Source organism: Leuciscus leuciscus, assembly GCF_965113295.1.
Source record: "Leuciscus leuciscus genome assembly, chromosome: 12".
Taxonomy (NCBI): Eukaryota; Metazoa; Chordata; class Actinopteri; order Cypriniformes; family Leuciscidae; genus Leuciscus; species Leuciscus leuciscus.
In genome coordinates this window covers 32,225,356-32,243,003 of record NC_138736.1, presented here as the reverse complement: position 1 = coordinate 32,243,003, position 17,648 = coordinate 32,225,356, and the positions used below count along the sequence as shown (strand labels likewise).

The window sequence follows — 17,648 nt, the reverse complement described above, 5'->3', positions numbered from 1 at the left end:
TTAAACAGTCGTGTATATTTTCCTGTGGCCTGATTTTGATGTGCAGACTTGACCAGACTTCACATACCGTTTCTCCCTTGGGTCCTGATGATCCCTGGGGTCCTGGCATGCCTCTGTCTCCCTTCTCTCCTTGTTCTCCAGGAGGCCCAATCAGACCAAGCATACCTGGATGACCCTTCTCACCCTTAGCACCAGGGTCACCACGAAGACCAAGTAAACCTGGAGGACCCTGTGAGAGGAGGGGAAAGCATTTTAGTATTGAATATATAATATGTATATATTACATTACATGAAATTATAATAGTAGTTCCCTTCTAAGTGTAACTGTTTCAGGAATCAATACCTATATATTCAATACTCAATCCATTACTGTATTTTTGATAATGCAGAAGGTCTTACCATAGGTCCAGGGGGTCCCTTCTGGCCAGCAGCACCTGGGGAACCTTGCTCACCCTGTTTATCAGAACATCATTTTAATCAATACGACATTACATTTTGTTAAATGAACATAACTTTTACAGAAATGAAACACTTCTGATTGGATAACTGTCATCTCATACCACTGATCCAGGCAACCCTCTTAGACCTTCAGTTCCTGGTTTCCCTGGTGGACCCTGTGCCCCCACGGGGCCGGTCTTTCCTGGAGGGCCGAGGGCACCTGAATCGCCCTAGGAAAAACAGAAAGATTACAGGAGGAAAAGAACTACAGAAATTCTGTTGTATTCTTTCTCAATTCTATAGTTTTACCTTGCTTCCTTTCTCTCCTTGACGACCCTCTGGTCCCCTTGTACCAAGAGGACCCTAAATTATGAACATTTACATACAATTAGAAATCCAGAAATCTGCATTTTTATAAGATCCTCTATAATATTTATTGTATATCAAAAATGTAAATGTAATATTACAAATTACTCTCTTCTAGGTCAAGATCAAAGGCGCTCTTACTCTCTTTCCTGGAGGTCCAGGTGGTCCGTTCTCACCAGTTGGTCCAGGTGAACCCTATAGAAAATACAACATGTTGATAAAGACCTCATAAGGCCCAGTATGCATAAGGAAGATGTGCACTTCATAAACAGGAAAATGATCACTCACAGCATCTCCTTGTTCTCCGTCCTCTCCTCTGTCACCCTTTGCACCATCTTGGCCCTGTAAGAGGTCAGAAAGAAAGTCAAAAAAATGTTTGTTGGAACACTGAGCAATGATGAATCATGTACTATAATAAGACCAGGAACATGTATTGAGAATGTACAAAGTATCATGTATAAGTATATAACTGGGAATAGTTCTACTCACTCGTGGTCCAACTTCACCAGGCGGGCCAGGATCACCAGGGAAACCAACAGGACCCTTAAAAATACAAATATCAGCTGCTGAAGGGTCACAGATAGACCTATCTCTTGTTTATCATGTTTAATACATACAGGGTTTCCTTTGGGTCCATCATCTCCAGTAGGTCCCTTTCCACCAGCAGGACCGGCGGTGCCAGGCTGCCCAGCCTCTCCCTTCTCACCACGCTCTCCTCTCGGGCCCTGTCATTGGATAAGCAAAACAATGAAATGTTAGCTGTGATTATACTTACTAATTGAATAAATATAAATGTGAGTATTTAATTATCACCATTTTTCCTGGCTCTCCACCAACACCAGGTGGTCCAGATTCACCAGGCTCACCCTATCAATACAAATAAAAAGACGTCAAGTGCCATTCATCAGAACAATCATATAGTTGTCATCCATGCACAAAGTTGAATGCTTTTATACTTGCCTTCTCTCCCAAGGCACCTGGATTACCCAAACCTCCTGGAGGACCTTGAGGACCCTGCAAAACGAACGATATGCATGAAACAAAATAATGCCATTCTACAAAATTAACTTACCACAGTATGCCATGATCGACCAATTTTAATCAAGTATTAGAGAGAGTCAATGCATAGTGGTTATAAAACATATAATAATGAATGGTTATAATTAGTAATTTATTATTTATAGTCCAAATTAATTTACTTACATCAGCACCATTAGGACCAGCTGGACCACGTGGTCCTGGGGGACCAGGAGGACCCTACAGTAATACACAACCAGAAAAGATTAGGAAATACATTCATTCTAATCGTGATTCAAAACACTAGAAGATCATATGCTGCATTATACATAACAACTGCACTTATTGATTTCCTGAACTCTCTTCAAATCAAAATATTAAGACTCACCAATGGTCCAACATCTCCTGTCTCTCCCTTTTCTCCAGATGTGCCTGGCAAACCCTAATGAAGATGAATGAAGTATAAATTATAACTAATGCATCCTGTGTGTAGAATTGAATTGGTACGAGTGAATGAAACAAGATTTGAATGCCATACCTGTAGTCCAATGGGGCCTGGAGGCCCGGGGAATCCTCTTGTCCCTTCATCTCCCTTAGTGCCAAACGGTCCCTGCTGACCTCTCGCACCTGTCTCACCATCAGCACCCTGAGTAGAGATGAGGAGATTTGAAGCACTTGTTATAAAAACCTATGAATGGTACCATGCATTTCTAATCCCATTTGTTTCCATCAAAGTGCAATGTAAGCATTTCTTTAACATGTAATATGTGTGAATATGTATGATTTTCAAGAAATTCCTTTCACACTTACAGCTGCACCAGGCTGTCCAACAGGACCCATTGTCCCAGGTGGACCAGGAGGACCCTGTAAATATGCAAATAATTGATTATAGATTGATATTATGCTCATCAAAACAAGGATTTGTTGCTTTAAGTGAAAGCTAATTTCCTTACATGTTCTCCTTTGGATCCTTTCCCTCCCTTTTGTCCTGGCTCTCCAACCTCACCCTATACAAAGAACAATGCAGAATTCATTTTTGACAAGGACATCCATTTGAATGTGATGATTTGAGATCATATGTAGAGGTCACTGACCTTGTCTCCATCCTCTCCAGAAGTACCTGGAGGTCCAGCAGGGCCGGGGAGACCAACTGGGCCTTGGATGCCATCGCGACCAGCTGGACCAATTGGACCTTTCTCTCCCTGTAAAACAGGATGATCTTGTGTGACGGCCCTATAAATAAAACTGTATTAGAGATCTGGTTCAAACTTACAGTAGACACTTACTGGCACTCCTTTCTCTCCTGCAGATCCAGGGGGTCCCTGAGGTCCAGGTCGTCCAGGTGGGCCAACAGGACCTGCAGTGCCAGCACCTCCTCTCTCCCCAGATGAGCCCTGCATAGAAATTCAATTAGTTGAAAAGCCAACATATGAATTCCTCAAAAGTGATAAAATAAATTTTTCATTGTAACCTTTTCATAACAATTAAGAACTTAAGGAATTATCTTAAGACCACTGTAATGCACTGTACAATTGTAAACATACATTCTGTTTGTATTTGTTGTGCTACTCTTCATTTAAGCTGATTTAAACAAGGCAAATATTTTTTATGATGCAATACACAACATCTTAATGTTTCTTAAAATATGCATTATTTTTGTCATGCAAAATATAATTTCTTTTTTTCTTGTTGATTTTGTGTTAAAACATGAGAGATATGAGACATACACCTATTCATGAGTCAGTGTAGAACTGATCTAATCAAAGTCTGTATTCTACTCATGATATTTTGATGATCTGTCTAATATGAGCAACATACAGCAGGTCCAGGTGGTCCAGCAGGGCCTTCATTTCCTTTCAGTCCTCCAGTTCCCTATGGAAATACACAGGTAGAGCTCAGATATTAGGTGTAAAAACATGTGGAGTTTTAAAGTTGGTTGACCAAACATAGATAGAAAAGGTTTTACAATCTACAATTCACTGGTAAGAATGAGCAGGTCTTATTACCGGAGTTCCCGGCAGTCCTCTTTCTCCTGGGAATCCTCTCAGTCCAGGGGGTCCGTCTTTACCAGGGCCGCCAGATGGACCGGGATCTCCTTTGGTTCCCTCTTTACCAGAGGGCCCAGGAAGGCCTTGCTCACCGGGTGGTCCTGGGGGTCCTGAGTGGCCACGCTCACCCATCTGACCAGTCTCACCAGAGGGACCCTAAACAAGAACTAGATTTGAGTAACGCTTGTGTAGTTCAATACATTTCTCAATTGATTTCAAAGATTTATTGATCTTTGAGGAATTGTATTAATTTGTGAGAGGAAATCCATATTGCCTCTACCTACAAAGAAGTAATATGGAAGCCTCTACCTCTGATGAAATTACAAAACTCACCTGTGGTCCAACCACTCCTGGTGGCCCAGGTGGTCCAACTTTGCCTTGGAAACCCTACGAATACAATGAAAACGGAAAACTTAATTTGTCTGCACATTTAATCTCATCTTGATCTCAGTGAATGTTGCAACTTAGATGCACAAAAACAAAAGATACGTACAACTTCGCCTCTCTGTCCAGGGTGTCCAGGCAGTCCATCTTTCCCTGGAGGTCCCTTCAAAAACCAATCGACATATCAATAAGAAATAGACACAAACTTAAGTTGTAAGCATCAGATCCAACTAAATAAACTGGAACTTACAGGAGGTCCCTTTGGCCCAGGGAATCCATTTGCACCTTGAGGTCCGGTTAATCCCTGAAAAAAAGAGGAAACATTACTAATAAAATAAAGATGAACCAAAAATCTAGGCTGGTTTTAAAGGGTTTAAATAAATACAATAAAATGTTAAATAAACATACTCTCTCTCCAGGTGGTCCTGGAGGCCCATCACTGCCTGATCCGCCCTGAAACATCAGAATGAATTGGTTGTGTACACATAATCTATAATAATTGTTGGCAATTACAAGATTTAATTCATTTTTTGAGAATAATTTCACTTAAATGACGTTCATACCTTAGCACCTGGTTTTCCTGTTGATCCTCGGGGTCCCCTCTGCCCTCTGGGACCCTAAATAAAATCAAATAAAAAATAAAATCATTGAGCATTAGTGACCTGATCTGAAATCAGATATCTGCTTGAAAAAATCTAACAACAAGAAGTTTAATCTACAGTTTCAACATATTAAACCATCTCAAATCAAATGAAAGCAAAAAGTGTGTGTTTATAAAGAGGAGCAGAATAAGATAAGAGTTGAGATGATGAATTAAAACAGGTCCTTACTGTTGGCCCTCTTAGTCCTCTTGGTCCAAGTTTTCCGATCAAACCCTGGAAAGAAAAGAATCTATTCAGAATTTTTCAGCATCATCAATTATTTTCTAAAGGAATGTGATACTATTTCAATTATTAATGTAAATAAAGGACATTTCTCAACTTTGACTTAAATGCAGATGTCGCATTGACATCGCTCTGACTAATGCTGCTTGTCTGGAGTTTGAGTGTAATTTAGTCTAAAATAAAATCTTACTCTTGCGCCCTTCTCGCCATTTGTACCAGGGAATCCTGGGAAACCAAGGGAGCCCTAAAAATACAAGCATTACATTGATTGAAAAGAATGCATTAAATTTGATGAAATACTTGGCTGTATATCGCACGATGTGTCAAAAACAATATTATTTTTGTTTACCTTAATTCCTTGTCTTCCGGGATAGCCAGGAAGTCCAGGCACACCAAGTTTACCCTGGATTGGCATAATTTAGAATGATTTAACACAGCTTTAGACCAGCAATATATCATTATAACAATATACATTACTGTCAGCAACATCAATGGCAATACAAAAATAGCTAAAATTATATATAACGCAACAAAATCAGCAATCATCTCTCAGTTTATATAATCAAACTAACCTTCTCTCCCAACACGCCGATAGGTCCAATCTCACCAGGGGGACCGACACGACCCTTTGGCCCCTCAGGACCGTCCTCTCCTCTCGGGCCGGGCACTCCCACCTCTCCCTGTTGGTGCACAACACATCTTACTTTGCTGTTGAAATGTGTCAATAGAGTCAAGTGCTTCTACTGTGGGCCTGCCAGCTGAAGCAACTCTGGACTGTACCATTTTACATTTGTGCTAAATCACATGCTATTTGATGAGTTTCTATCCAATGATGTTTTGTGTAAGACGTACCCTCTCTCCCTTCACACCAAAGTCTCCTTTGATTCCAGGGAATCCATCCTCTCCCTGAAAGTAAGAAAAAGTTATTTAACACCGACCATTGAACCTGTACCTTTGGCACAAACAGGTCACAATTACTGAAATACTTTATAACAACGATAAATTTGACTGATGTTTTTGACCCAAAACACTCACCTTCTCTCCTTTGTGGCCCTTCAGTCCACGGATACCTTGAGTTCCCTGTGAATGTCACAAAATATAATATAATAATAATATTCAGTCTGATTTTCAGTTATTCAATTATGATCTTACTCAAGATATCAATAGCCATTACCAAAGTCCAATACATAAAAAATATCTATAGACAGAATTGTTTCTAAAAATGACAAAGACACCAGGTGACCAAATGATCATTTTAATAATATTTACACAGATTTAATTTCCAGTGAAAAATGATCATAACAAAACAACAAAAGCTACCAGCATTCAACAAAATAAAGAATATATATATTTTACCTTGATTCCCCGAGGGCCAGGATAGCCAATAGACCCCTGAGGACCATTAGGACCCTAACAATATATGAACAAGGAAAATAAACATCAAAATATGAACACACTGGAATTTGTGGGAACATGTGCACATCTGTAAATCCTAGATATATGACATAGTAAGACAGTTTCATATATTATCTCTTTGTACTGAAGGCTAATGTCATTGCTGATTACAAAAAGTATACAAATAGTTGAGGCACAAATGACCTTTCATTTATGAAGGTAAATATAGAATATACTTAGTATTATGATATGGCCTCACCTGATTTCCTTTGGTTCCACCAGGGCCTTCCTTTCCGGGATGACCCTGTGGGATGAGAACACGTACGGCACATTCATCACCACAGGTAATAACACATATATTTTTGCTGTCTTCTGTAATCATTTTTGTTTTGCCACATTAAGTAAACTGACAACTGGTCTAAAGATATTAATTCACATAAACTGAAAGTCATTAACACACCAAAGAGGCAATATAAAATAATATCTAGCACTTACAGGAGGACCGTCAGCTCCGGGCATTCCTGGTAGACCTGGCTTTCCTGTGGGTCCCTGTTAGAAGACAAACAAAACGGCAGTATAATTACATTAAATTCCGTTAAACATAATTGATAAGACTGGATGTGTAAGTATGTTGAATCTTTTTATCAAATGCAGACATTAAAGTAAAGCACACATTCTGTAAAGCACATTCTTTGATTATTAAAAATGATTGCTTTGTGTTCTTCAATCATAAAAAACACTCACTTTCTCTCCTGGCGGTCCATTAGCACCCTGTGGCCCTGGAGTTCCCTGTTGCACAGAAAAGCATTAATATCAAATACACTTCACTATGATTTTGCACATTTGTTATTAAATTTGTCATAAACTTCATTGCTCACCTGTGTTCCTGGAGCCCCCTGCTGTCCTGGAGGACCAGGCTCTCCTTGGGGTCCCTTAAAAGAGAGATGAGGACAATTAGAATGAGGACAGATATTTAATTTAATGTTGATTTTATGAATATTTAGCCTATTACATAATATGCCAATTATTGCATAATTTTAAACCGTAAAAAAATTGGCAGAGAACTCTGACTATTTACTGACCAAGTTTCCTTTTGGACCATGTGGACCATCATTTCCGCGGACACCCTGGCAAAGGCAGATAATAATATGGAGAAATGAAAGAAAGATCGATCTGGATATCCATGTACACATATTTATTTTTCAAATCTTCAATTTAATGATGGTTTGTTGAAGTTTCTGTGCAACCTTAGCAATTATAATATTGACTTAAAAGACCTGTTTTAACACTTTACTAGTACTTGTAGCTTCGGATGAATACTCACAGGAGGACCAGGAAGTCCAGAAGGCCCTTTAGGCCCCAGCAAACCACGGGGCCCCTACAAAATAAGAAAAAGGTTAATCAAAGGACACACAATGAAATCCAAGTAAAACACAGAGCCTTATGCATTTTAAACTGGAGAGTAAATCCATATTATACAGGCCAATAATATCATATACACTGTCATATCAGAAACAGAAACACCCACCGGTTCGCCGGGAAGACCTCTGGGTCCCACGTCTCCATCATCTCCCTGACAACAGTCAAGATGAAATAGAACAATTCAAAAAATCAAAACTCATTTTTTATGCTTTACGAAGATGATGATGATAGATATAAAACAAATACAATCAACAAATATCAAGAGAATATTTAGACAACATAATAATATTCACTATTGTTAATTTACTGTAACGGCACAGAGGTTAAAAAAAAAAACACTTAGAGAATTACCCTCTCTCCGTCCTCTCCAGGGGGTCCTAGGGGCCCCATTCCTCCAGTTTGACCCTGTAGAAAACATTCAACATTTTAATATTATACATCCAATCGCTACATAACAAATTCCTGAAGCCCTGAAACAGAGCTTATAATTAACATTAAAGTTCATGAATTTCAATGAATGTTAGCCCTTACCCGATAACCCTTGTCTCCAGGCAAACCAGGAAGGCCATCAAAGCCACGGTCACCCTAATATAGAAAAAGACACGCATATTTATAAACAGCTTGTCCAAAATATTCAGTCAAGGTCAACATGACCTTTTTTCAGAATTGGAAGACATGTACAGCTGAAACTAAACACATAACACAATGAATTACACACAGAACACAACTTAAACAAAAATAGCTAAAATATCCAACCTTAATTCCAGACTCTCCTGGCATTCCTCTGGCTCCATCAGCACCAGCACGACCCTGCAGGATACATCAGATATAAACAAATCGGTGCTAACATGGTGTTAGGAAGCTCAGGGTAATTGCCAAGTTATTATGATGTTCTGATCCTTAGATATGGCCTGTGTCAATGTAAATCAATGTTTTTATTTTTTATTAGTCTGGAACACTGTATTGGACTCACCCTCCGTCCAGCTTTACCAGGAGGACCAGATAATCCTTGAGGACCTCTGGGACCCTGCAAAACACAATAGGGATGCATGATAAAGGCTATTCTCTTTAGTTTTTATGCAAAATATATGAACGGTCCTCCGGTCAGAGCATATCAGGATGGCTCAATGTCTCGCAAATGTTCTTGAAGACAAGACTAACAATTATAATAACACAGAAACACAAATGCAGAACCCCTTACCTGAGGACCAGGGTCCCCACCCTCTCCCTTTAAGCCAGGACTTCCAGGTGTTCCCTATTTCAGAACCAGATAACAATATCACACTGATTAACACTGATAACGCACTTGGCAAAGAACATATAAAACTGTAACAGACATTATATATATATATATATATATATATATATATTTCATTTGTTTATTTTTGTTTAGTTCTTTTACCACAGGTCCAGGACGGCCGGTGTAACCCATTGGCCCTGATGGACCTTTCAGAGCCAGCTAGACAGAAAAAAACTCCATTAATTATAAATTAAGATGTATAAAGTTAGGATGTATAAAGCTATATATAAATGTTAAATGATTGTTATATGACAGTTTCGACTAACCCGAGCCTGAGACAGAATGGCTTGAGCTTGCGCCTCCTGTGCTGAGGCAACAGGCCCTTTTTCGCCACCACTCTGTCCAAAACGGAACTGCAAAAACAGAAAAGAGGTTTGCAAATCAAGAACCAACTTGGACTATCATGTTTGAGGGAGGAAGGAATTAAGTCATATATGACATCCTTGACAGTAATGGTATAATGGTGACATCTAGTGGTGAGATGACTTTATGAACACTGAGAATAAGAAAGAGGATAGAAGACTTACAGGAAGCATGACAGAAGTTCCAGGAGGTCCTGGGACACCGTCCGCTCCAGGTAGACCAGCCTTACCAGTAGGACCCTACAGAAACAACCACTCTGATTAATTAAAATGCTTTAACTACATACTCTTGACGTGAACTTGGAAAAACTTAGGGAAACAATGAGCACAACAATGTATGTATAATGTTTCAAATGTACAAAGCATACTCAAAAAACTAAAGCGTCATTTTTGTAAACAAAAATATTGTCTACTCACCCTCTCACCAGGATCACCAACAGAACCAGGGGGTCCTTGAGGGCCAGCGGAGCCAGGGAGACCCTAATGCAGAGAGAAAATGGCATAAATAAGAGTTTATAAACTACAAATGTGAAACATAATTTTTACCATAACATTTTACTAGCATTTAGTAACAAGTAACTTCTGCTAACTCGCATTGGGCCCTGCCCTGAGCTTGGGATGGTCCTGTGTTGTAAATACTAGGGTGAATTCAGGTTGAGGGAAACTTTAATGCCATTGAAATGACTGAGGAAAAAGTGTCCAAATCAACCTGAATTCACCCTATATGAGGAGAAGGGAAAATAAATTGCAATGCACAATATGGAGACCTAGGAAAGGAAGTTAAAAAAAGGAATAGGAATGCTATTGATCATAAATTCACTCAAAACAATAAAAGTGAACATACTGCTGGTCCTTCTGGTCCAGGTGGCCCTTCAATCAGCATGCCCTGTGAGAGTGAGAGTGGTAAAATTAAGAAATTAAAGACAGAAATAATATATTTAGAAAAGATGTAAACATGCAATAAATCAATGTTATTCTGTAGCGCCCTCTGGTGGTCTGGGTGAATTGCATGTCTTAACAGGTTTAGTAGTTGTATTTACAATTTCCAAATGTTAACCTTTATCATAATGGTTTTGGCTAATGATTTGACTATGGAATCATGATGCTTACAGGTTCAAGGACAGCAGGCTCTCCCTTCTCTCCCTTCAGGGCTCGCACGGAGGCCTGAGGAAAACAGATATGTAACCCAAAACAGAGCCCAGTCAATATACAAAAAGATGAAACCAATCGTCCAAGATGTTCAGATAGTGGCTGAGCATTGTACACCCACCTACATTATAACCCTTGAGTGGTTATGAATGTGACTCATAACTTCCCGTAAACCACTGAAACTCCTTGATTCGCCTTGACGGACAATTTATTTTATAAGGAAGTCAAATAAATACTTAGCTGACAAAGCAGGCTTATAATGCCGCTAATCTGCTGTTGTGAGGCCATCCATCTAAATGCTGCACCTTAGAGACTGAAGTAACCACTATACATTTTTATTGTTGTATTTATAGCAGATAAGGATCTACAAGTCTACAGCACATTAATACATACTGAAGAACTTGGTGCTGAAGTCAAGCTGTTCAATGCTGATCGAGATTAAGGCTGGTCTCAGATCAGCATTAGAGCAGCCGAGTCAACCAATATTGATGCCGCTATATTGAACTAAGCACTCTATGCAGACTTGCAGAGGAATCTTGAGCAAAGGGGGCAGTGTTCAAGTCTTGTTTGCTGACAGGGGAACTATTTCCTGTTGATGACATAACTTGCTAACCCATTACTCTCTAAGCAAACTTGATTTAGTCTGAGGTAAAAAGATACTGCAAATTAGTCAACTCTTTTTGGAAATTGAAGTTCTCTTCCAAAACCTAGTGCGCTGCCTTTCTGTGTACTGCAATGTTATTATTGTTAAAGGGATAGTTCACCCAAAAAGGAAAATTCTGTCATCATTTACCCAACCTTATGTTGTTCCAAACTTGTATAATTTATTTTCTGTTGAACTAAAAAGAAGTTTGGTAACCAGAAATTTGACAGTAGCCATTGACTTTCAAAGTAATTTTTTTTTTTCTACTATGGAAGTCAATGGCTACTGTCAACTGTCTGGTTACTGACATTCTTCCAAATATCTTCTTTTTATTTCAACAGAAGAAAGAAAATCATACAGGTTTGGAACAACATAAGGGTGAGTAAATGATGATCGAATTTTTATTTTTGTGTGAACTAACCCTTTAACTAAAATAAAAAATCATTCCCGTTAATTGAAATACAGGTTAATTGAAATACAGGTTAATTGAAATAAAAAAATATTAGATGAAAATCTTGTCACGGCAGATAAGTGAACCAACAGAAATATTTTTTTCAAATGACAGAAGTTACAAAATTACTAAAACAAACTAAATATGAAATATGAATAAAAAAACTAATTCAAAATATTAATAAGTACTATAATAGTATATAAACAAGATAACACTGCCTACAAAACCCAATAAACTGATAAAGTGCTCGTCATGTTAAGATTTAACTCACAATTGACAGTTTGACTAACATGTTGCTAAGCAAACAATGTGATACTTTAATAATCATAATACACAACTCACATAAATATTGTCGATATTACTTAGATTATACATTAAGTTGTTACAAACTAATTTTATCATTATCACTATTTAATCAAATGTCCAAATATTTAAAAATCTGTATTTCTTAATATCTTAACAGCTTAGATATCCCAAAGAAAAGATTCTTGAAAAAAAAAAAAATGAAAAAAAATACAAGATACAATTTCTGCCTAGGCATAGGTTTTGGAACAGAGCTTAAGTCCTAGACCCAGGGCTGGTTGCATAAAACACCTAAAAAGTCTTAAAGGTTAGTCATCTCAGTTTTTTTCTTCACAACTGGTCCTAACTTTTTAAAGTCAGTTGCATAAAATGGTCGATCAGTCTAATTTGAATCAGAAAAGTTAGACTGATTACCTCTTGGCTAACTGCTAGTTTGTCAAACTAGTTCTTAAGACACAGTCTTAATATAGTGACTAAGTTTATGCAACTGGCCGCAGAACTTAAACTAGCACCAGTGCTTAGCTGGTCTTCACAACTGTCTGCTTCTGCTTGATGCCTCTGCAAGACTTAAAGCCATAGCAAATTCAATTGAAGCTTTTATCAAAGCTTTAAAGGGAATTTGCTGGAAAGCACAAGATAACTTACACCTCCCTCATCTGTCACAGCGGACAGGGCAGGGCCAAAGGTATCTTCCGTCTTGCTTTCGGAGATGGGCTCATTGTAGTCTCTGTAGGAATAGTCATACTCCTTCATTCCAAAGTCACTTGTTATGTACTCCTCAGCGAAGGGCTCGTCGGGCGCTTGAGACACCCCTTCACCACCTGTCTTGGTCGCATCTATTTCCTCGACAGCGACAGTCTCGTCCACCTGGGCCGTACCATTGGGAGCAGAGGTAGGGGTGGGGTGGATGGTTTGGAGGATGGAAGATTATATGGTTTGATGGGGTAGGAATGGAGAGAAGATAGGAAAATCGAGAGGGAAAATGGGAATGAGAGGGCAAAGAATAATCAGAATAATAGATCTTACCTGTTAAACAGATCATGAGAGAGGAACACAGATATGGGCACAGGTTTACACACACACACACACATTCACACACTCACTCATAGCACACAAACTGATCTCACCAAAACTTCTTCATGTCTAATTTAACAAAGAATTGGTCTCTTTTAACGCTTTATGGTTCAGTCCAAAGGCCCGTTCACACCAAAAACAATAACTGTAAGAGATAACTAATCCACACCAACAGACGATAACAATAATTTTATTAAAATCACGCACTGACACTTTAAATGCTCAAGCTGTTTAAAGACGGATGGATTCTGATTGGCTATGTTGTTGATTGACAAAATCATTCTAAAAGTGATTCCAAAGATATTGTTTCTCTTTGTTGTTATCATTTTAGCTGTGGTGTGGACTTCCCTATTGTTACAGAACTAGAATTATTATTAAAACCTTATTGTTATGGTGATCCATCTTGATGTGAATGGGCCTTTTGAAAGAACTTGTCCAATTCTTCTCCAACATCATGACTTTGACTAAGCAAAATGTGAGACCATAATTATGAGTGTTGTGCCTCAATATGAAATTAAAGTCTTTTTTGTGGTGTATTTGTCCAATATTGTTGTTTTCAAGCTAATCTATTGATATACTGACCACAGAATCACTCAGGCCTATGGAAACACACTTACTTTGAGGCAAAAACTAAAGCACTACTTCCTACTAGTCTCTTACCATTATATTGTTGACTATTTCATTTAACTTTCTGGCCATGTAGATTGTCCGTTTCCAAACTATTACTAAACATATTGTTTAAACTTAAATACAAACCTGACCGAAAAGTCCCACTCTAGGCGAAAAATTATTTAGTTAGGTCTAACTAACCCACTAATTCATTGTTCGCTCACAAAAAAAAAAAAAGCTGTATATAAAGTTAATCAGTTTCTCTGACCTTACTGATTAATAGTGACTGACTCCCAAACATATCTCACTCTTAAAAGAAGCTGTCCAGCAATGAATGCATGGTATTCATTCCATATTTGCACCATTTCTTTTGTGATCTCTGTTTCTCAAGATTTTCATTCTTATGTCAAGATGATGTCACATCCGGTTTTGATATAAGAACACGGATAAAATCTTAAAGCAAGTGAAATTAGAATCACAAAAGAATATCTGATCAAATAGATGCAATGCATTCATTTTGCACTTATCATGGCACACGTGGCTGCAGAATTGTTAATTGTTAAGGTAAAATAAACACAGGCTGGTCTCACCTCCAGTGTAATGATTTAAAGCAATTGAGAGACTCTTATAGAGATTGTTGACTGCTCCAGGTCTCTCAGCTATCTATGGGTGTGGGTTACCTGGTTAGTGGTTTCTTCATATCCATTCGGATCACTTTCTGGCTGTGGGGACGCCTCTTCTTCTACTGTGTAATAATAATCGGTCTCTGTGGGGGTGTGGTCAGCCTCTGAGTAAGCAGGATCTACGTCCTGATTGGAGGAGGCCAAGAGGTGGGTGGGGTCGGGGTGGAGGTAAGCAGATTTGAAGGAGAGAGATTGATTAGTATAAAAACAAGCTCAGGTCTGATGAACTTGTTACATGCAGAAAGAAGAGATCAATGTGCCTTTGCTGATAGAAGACGGCATGTCTTCTGGCAAAAAGCCATTGTTCTCGTGTCATAGTAAAATCAGAACAGGAAACTTTTGCAGCTGGAATCAAAAAATCTTGGAATAAACCTTTGCATCGTGAAAGTCTTATTTTAATCACCAAGATTTGCTGTCCCAGACAGACTTTCCTTTTAACCTGGTTTGCTTTAATAAGCCACATTGCCATGTCAAGCAAAAAAATATAGTCAAGTTGGGTCAAAACTTGACTTTACAGGTGTTGACGTTAGTGGCAATGGTCACTGGACCATTGAAACACAACAGACACCATTAATAAACAACTTTTGGGCATTTTGTCCTCAATTTCATGGAACAGATCTTCAACAAAGACAGAGAGAATTGATAATCATGGAGTGCAGCCTCGCAGAGTCAATATTTTGAGTAGTATATTTTCTGTGAAACTGCTTCTCTCATATTTCATTCACAGGACAGCATTTAATAAACAACACATAAAAGAGAAACAGGCTGAAATCAGAAAGTGAGATGGAGAAGGAGATTCGTTGTGTCATGTGTAACATTGAGCTCTACCAATGACTCATTAAACTGTGGGATCTTATGACTATGTTTCTCAACTGATCACATGCTCTAATCGGCATTACCTGGTAAACTACTTTCTACAAACTAACCAGTTAGAGAGTGTAGATTTGGAGTGACAGGAAATAAAATGGAAGAGAAACAAAAGACTGTACAAATAGCCATGCGGTGATGACACAGTCTATACCGCTTATCATATCCTTCTAATGATCACTCGGATCATTTGATATATGAAAGGGTGGAGGAGATCCAGCGAGTCTGTATGTCTCCAACCTCACAGCTGGTCAATGTCATGATACCTTCATGGTTTTACACACTGTTTTCTGAATTTTGATTAACCTGATGGAAAGTATAATGGAAAAATCAATTGAAGATCAATTTGTTTTAACATTAATCCTGAAATGTATGCAAAATCTGAAAGGTACGATGTAGGATCTTATTCAAAAAGCACCTCAGAGTATGTGTTGTATCTGTTATCTTTCAACATTTTCAATGAAGACAAATCCCAGATCAACCTTTACTCTGAGATAAGAATACAATCCTGATCCAAGATGACGAGGTTGGAAATACAGCTCTGGACGGCCAACACGGGCTCTTGATTTTGTACCTGTTGATAACCATTGGTGGGTTTCTTCTTGGGTATTTCTGGAGAAGAGATGGTCGTGCCACGCACAGCAGCCTTGCCGAAGGGTGGGAAATTTTTGGACATTGATTTGACGTTATTGACATCCGAGACCTTAGGTTTTGAAGGGATAGGGAAAGGCGCAGGGGTAGGTTTGAAAACAACAGGTTTTCGAGTGACGGCTGCTACCTTGGCAGTTTTAGTGACTTGAACTTTGGTCGGAACCTTCTCTACCACAGTTTTGGATGGTTTAGACTTCACGGGTGATGCATTGGCTTTTGTTTTGTCTGTCTTGTCTTTGGTTGGTTGTGGTTTGGCGGTCGGTTTCGTTTGTCCCAATTTCGTTGCAGTTGTCTCTGACTTCTTGGTTATTGTTACTTTGGTCACTGCTGCCTTTTCAGTCTTCACTGTTTTTGCACCATTGCCATTAGTTTTAGCTTCTCCGTTTGCTTTTTTCTCCACAGCTGCCTTCCCATTGCCATTGTTATTGACTTTACCATTGCTGCCAGCCTTAGCCTTACCATTAGCATCTTTCCCATTCCCATTGCTTTTGCCGTTGCCATTACCATTTACTTTAGCCTGACCATTATTTTTTTTCTCCTCAACCGCCTTTCCATTGTCATTAGCCTTTTTTTTGTTGTCATTCTTTGGGGTTGCTTTTGGTTTGGCTGCTAGTTTAGAAGCCAAAGTAGGTTTTATCTTTGAAATCAATAATTGCGCTGCAGTAGGTTTGGTCTTTGCAGTTTTGACTGATGGAGTTGGTTTGGCTTTAGCTGGTTTAGCTGGAGCAGGTTTTTCTGATTTTGCACCAGCAGCGGCTTTGGCTGGGGCATTTTTTTGCTTATCGGCTTTGCCGTTGTTCGCCTTGCCCTCCTATTTGATAATTAACGTTTTTATTTATTGTATTAAAAAGTGTTGGGTCAGCGTTCATGAAAAGGGAGGGAATGAGAAAGAGATAGAGAGTGGAAGACATCAGGGATGGGTGGGATTGAAAGTAGTGGGGATGGACAGAAAAAGAGAGAGAGAGACAACACAATGAATTTAAGATCGCTGGCGCTTGAATGACTGACTGAGATTTCACTGGCATTACTGGATACAGTGTAATGTCCAATCAGATTTATTTGTCATAGTTATATAATGAGTTTAGATTTAGTGAACTTTAATCATACCTAAAGAAAGATAAATAAATGTGATACTGTTTTCTCCAATAATGCCAATCTCCACATTAAAAAAGCAGCATGTTGTTTGCATGGGGACGTAACGCTGTGAGGCACTGGGGGAAAGTATGCTCAAATAGCATCTGTTGATAAAACTGATGCATGGCTGGTACACTGTGCTGCTCAACTGCACAGAAAGAGAGACATTTAAAGAACAGGAAGTGAGATAGTCATTTTACACCATTCATAATCCCGTTGCCAGTATGTATCGAATCATTAAAGAAAACTGTTTTAGACAAAGAACATACAAATTGTAATACTAATCAATGTGAAAGGAATGAATGGCGTAGACTACTCAGAATCAGATGACAAGCAGAAGCACAAACTGCAGAGAATAAAACAAGCATATTAATTGAAGACTTATCTACATGTTGACACACACTGAGCTAGTAGAAGTTATCTTTACTCATAGTGAAATACAAACTTCAAGCTATTTAAAAATTGGCT

General features: G+C 38.7%; 1 protein-coding gene across 8 annotated transcripts in view; it reads right to left on the bottom strand.

The window, feature by feature from the left end:
- The window catches only part of col11a2 (collagen, type XI, alpha 2), a 34,449-nt gene that overhangs the window by 5,097 nt on the left and 11,704 nt on the right, over window positions 1-17,648 (bottom strand). For 2 of the 8 annotated variants that reach the window (XM_082185119.1, XM_082185120.1), the window contains 52 exons: window positions 15,970-16,857; window positions 14,526-14,654; window positions 12,808-13,029; window positions 10,727-10,780; window positions 10,461-10,502; window positions 10,034-10,096; window positions 9,782-9,856; window positions 9,521-9,607; window positions 9,357-9,413; window positions 9,156-9,209; window positions 8,928-8,981; window positions 8,711-8,764; window positions 8,486-8,539; window positions 8,306-8,359; window positions 8,061-8,105; window positions 7,857-7,910; window positions 7,615-7,659; window positions 7,411-7,464; window positions 7,277-7,321; window positions 7,028-7,081; window positions 6,792-6,836; window positions 6,494-6,547; window positions 6,173-6,217; window positions 5,990-6,043; window positions 5,710-5,817; window positions 5,487-5,540; window positions 5,328-5,381; window positions 5,084-5,128; window positions 4,817-4,870; window positions 4,662-4,706; window positions 4,504-4,557; window positions 4,363-4,416; window positions 4,203-4,256; window positions 3,828-4,025; window positions 3,640-3,693; window positions 3,108-3,215; window positions 2,916-3,023; window positions 2,775-2,828; window positions 2,632-2,685; window positions 2,360-2,467; window positions 2,210-2,263; window positions 2,008-2,061; window positions 1,765-1,818; window positions 1,618-1,671; window positions 1,422-1,529; window positions 1,294-1,347; window positions 1,093-1,146; window positions 946-999; window positions 748-801; window positions 561-668; window positions 400-453; window positions 68-229 (listed from right to left, as the gene is read on the bottom strand). In XM_082185119.1, the coding sequence (XP_082041245.1) occupies window positions 68-229; window positions 400-453; window positions 561-668; window positions 748-801; window positions 946-999; window positions 1,093-1,146; window positions 1,294-1,347; window positions 1,422-1,529; window positions 1,618-1,671; window positions 1,765-1,818; window positions 2,008-2,061; window positions 2,210-2,263; window positions 2,360-2,467; window positions 2,632-2,685; window positions 2,775-2,828; window positions 2,916-3,023; window positions 3,108-3,215; window positions 3,640-3,693; window positions 3,828-4,025; window positions 4,203-4,256; window positions 4,363-4,416; window positions 4,504-4,557; window positions 4,662-4,706; window positions 4,817-4,870; window positions 5,084-5,128; window positions 5,328-5,381; window positions 5,487-5,540; window positions 5,710-5,817; window positions 5,990-6,043; window positions 6,173-6,217; window positions 6,494-6,547; window positions 6,792-6,836; window positions 7,028-7,081; window positions 7,277-7,321; window positions 7,411-7,464; window positions 7,615-7,659; window positions 7,857-7,910; window positions 8,061-8,105; window positions 8,306-8,359; window positions 8,486-8,539; window positions 8,711-8,764; window positions 8,928-8,981; window positions 9,156-9,209; window positions 9,357-9,413; window positions 9,521-9,607; window positions 9,782-9,856; window positions 10,034-10,096; window positions 10,461-10,502; window positions 10,727-10,780; window positions 12,808-13,029; window positions 14,526-14,654; window positions 15,970-16,857 (4,452 nt within the window). The remainder of the gene's footprint in view (window positions 1-67; window positions 230-399; window positions 454-560; window positions 669-747; window positions 802-945; window positions 1,000-1,092; window positions 1,147-1,293; window positions 1,348-1,421; window positions 1,530-1,617; window positions 1,672-1,764; window positions 1,819-2,007; window positions 2,062-2,209; window positions 2,264-2,359; window positions 2,468-2,631; window positions 2,686-2,774; window positions 2,829-2,915; window positions 3,024-3,107; window positions 3,216-3,639; window positions 3,694-3,827; window positions 4,026-4,202; window positions 4,257-4,362; window positions 4,417-4,503; window positions 4,558-4,661; window positions 4,707-4,816; window positions 4,871-5,083; window positions 5,129-5,327; window positions 5,382-5,486; window positions 5,541-5,709; window positions 5,818-5,989; window positions 6,044-6,172; window positions 6,218-6,493; window positions 6,548-6,791; window positions 6,837-7,027; window positions 7,082-7,276; window positions 7,322-7,410; window positions 7,465-7,614; window positions 7,660-7,856; window positions 7,911-8,060; window positions 8,106-8,305; window positions 8,360-8,485; window positions 8,540-8,710; window positions 8,765-8,927; window positions 8,982-9,155; window positions 9,210-9,356; window positions 9,414-9,520; window positions 9,608-9,781; window positions 9,857-10,033; window positions 10,097-10,460; window positions 10,503-10,726; window positions 10,781-12,807; window positions 13,030-14,525; window positions 14,655-15,969; window positions 16,858-17,648) is intronic. The other 6 variants (XM_082185123.1, XM_082185124.1, XM_082185121.1 and 3 more) reach the window with 5 other exon arrangements.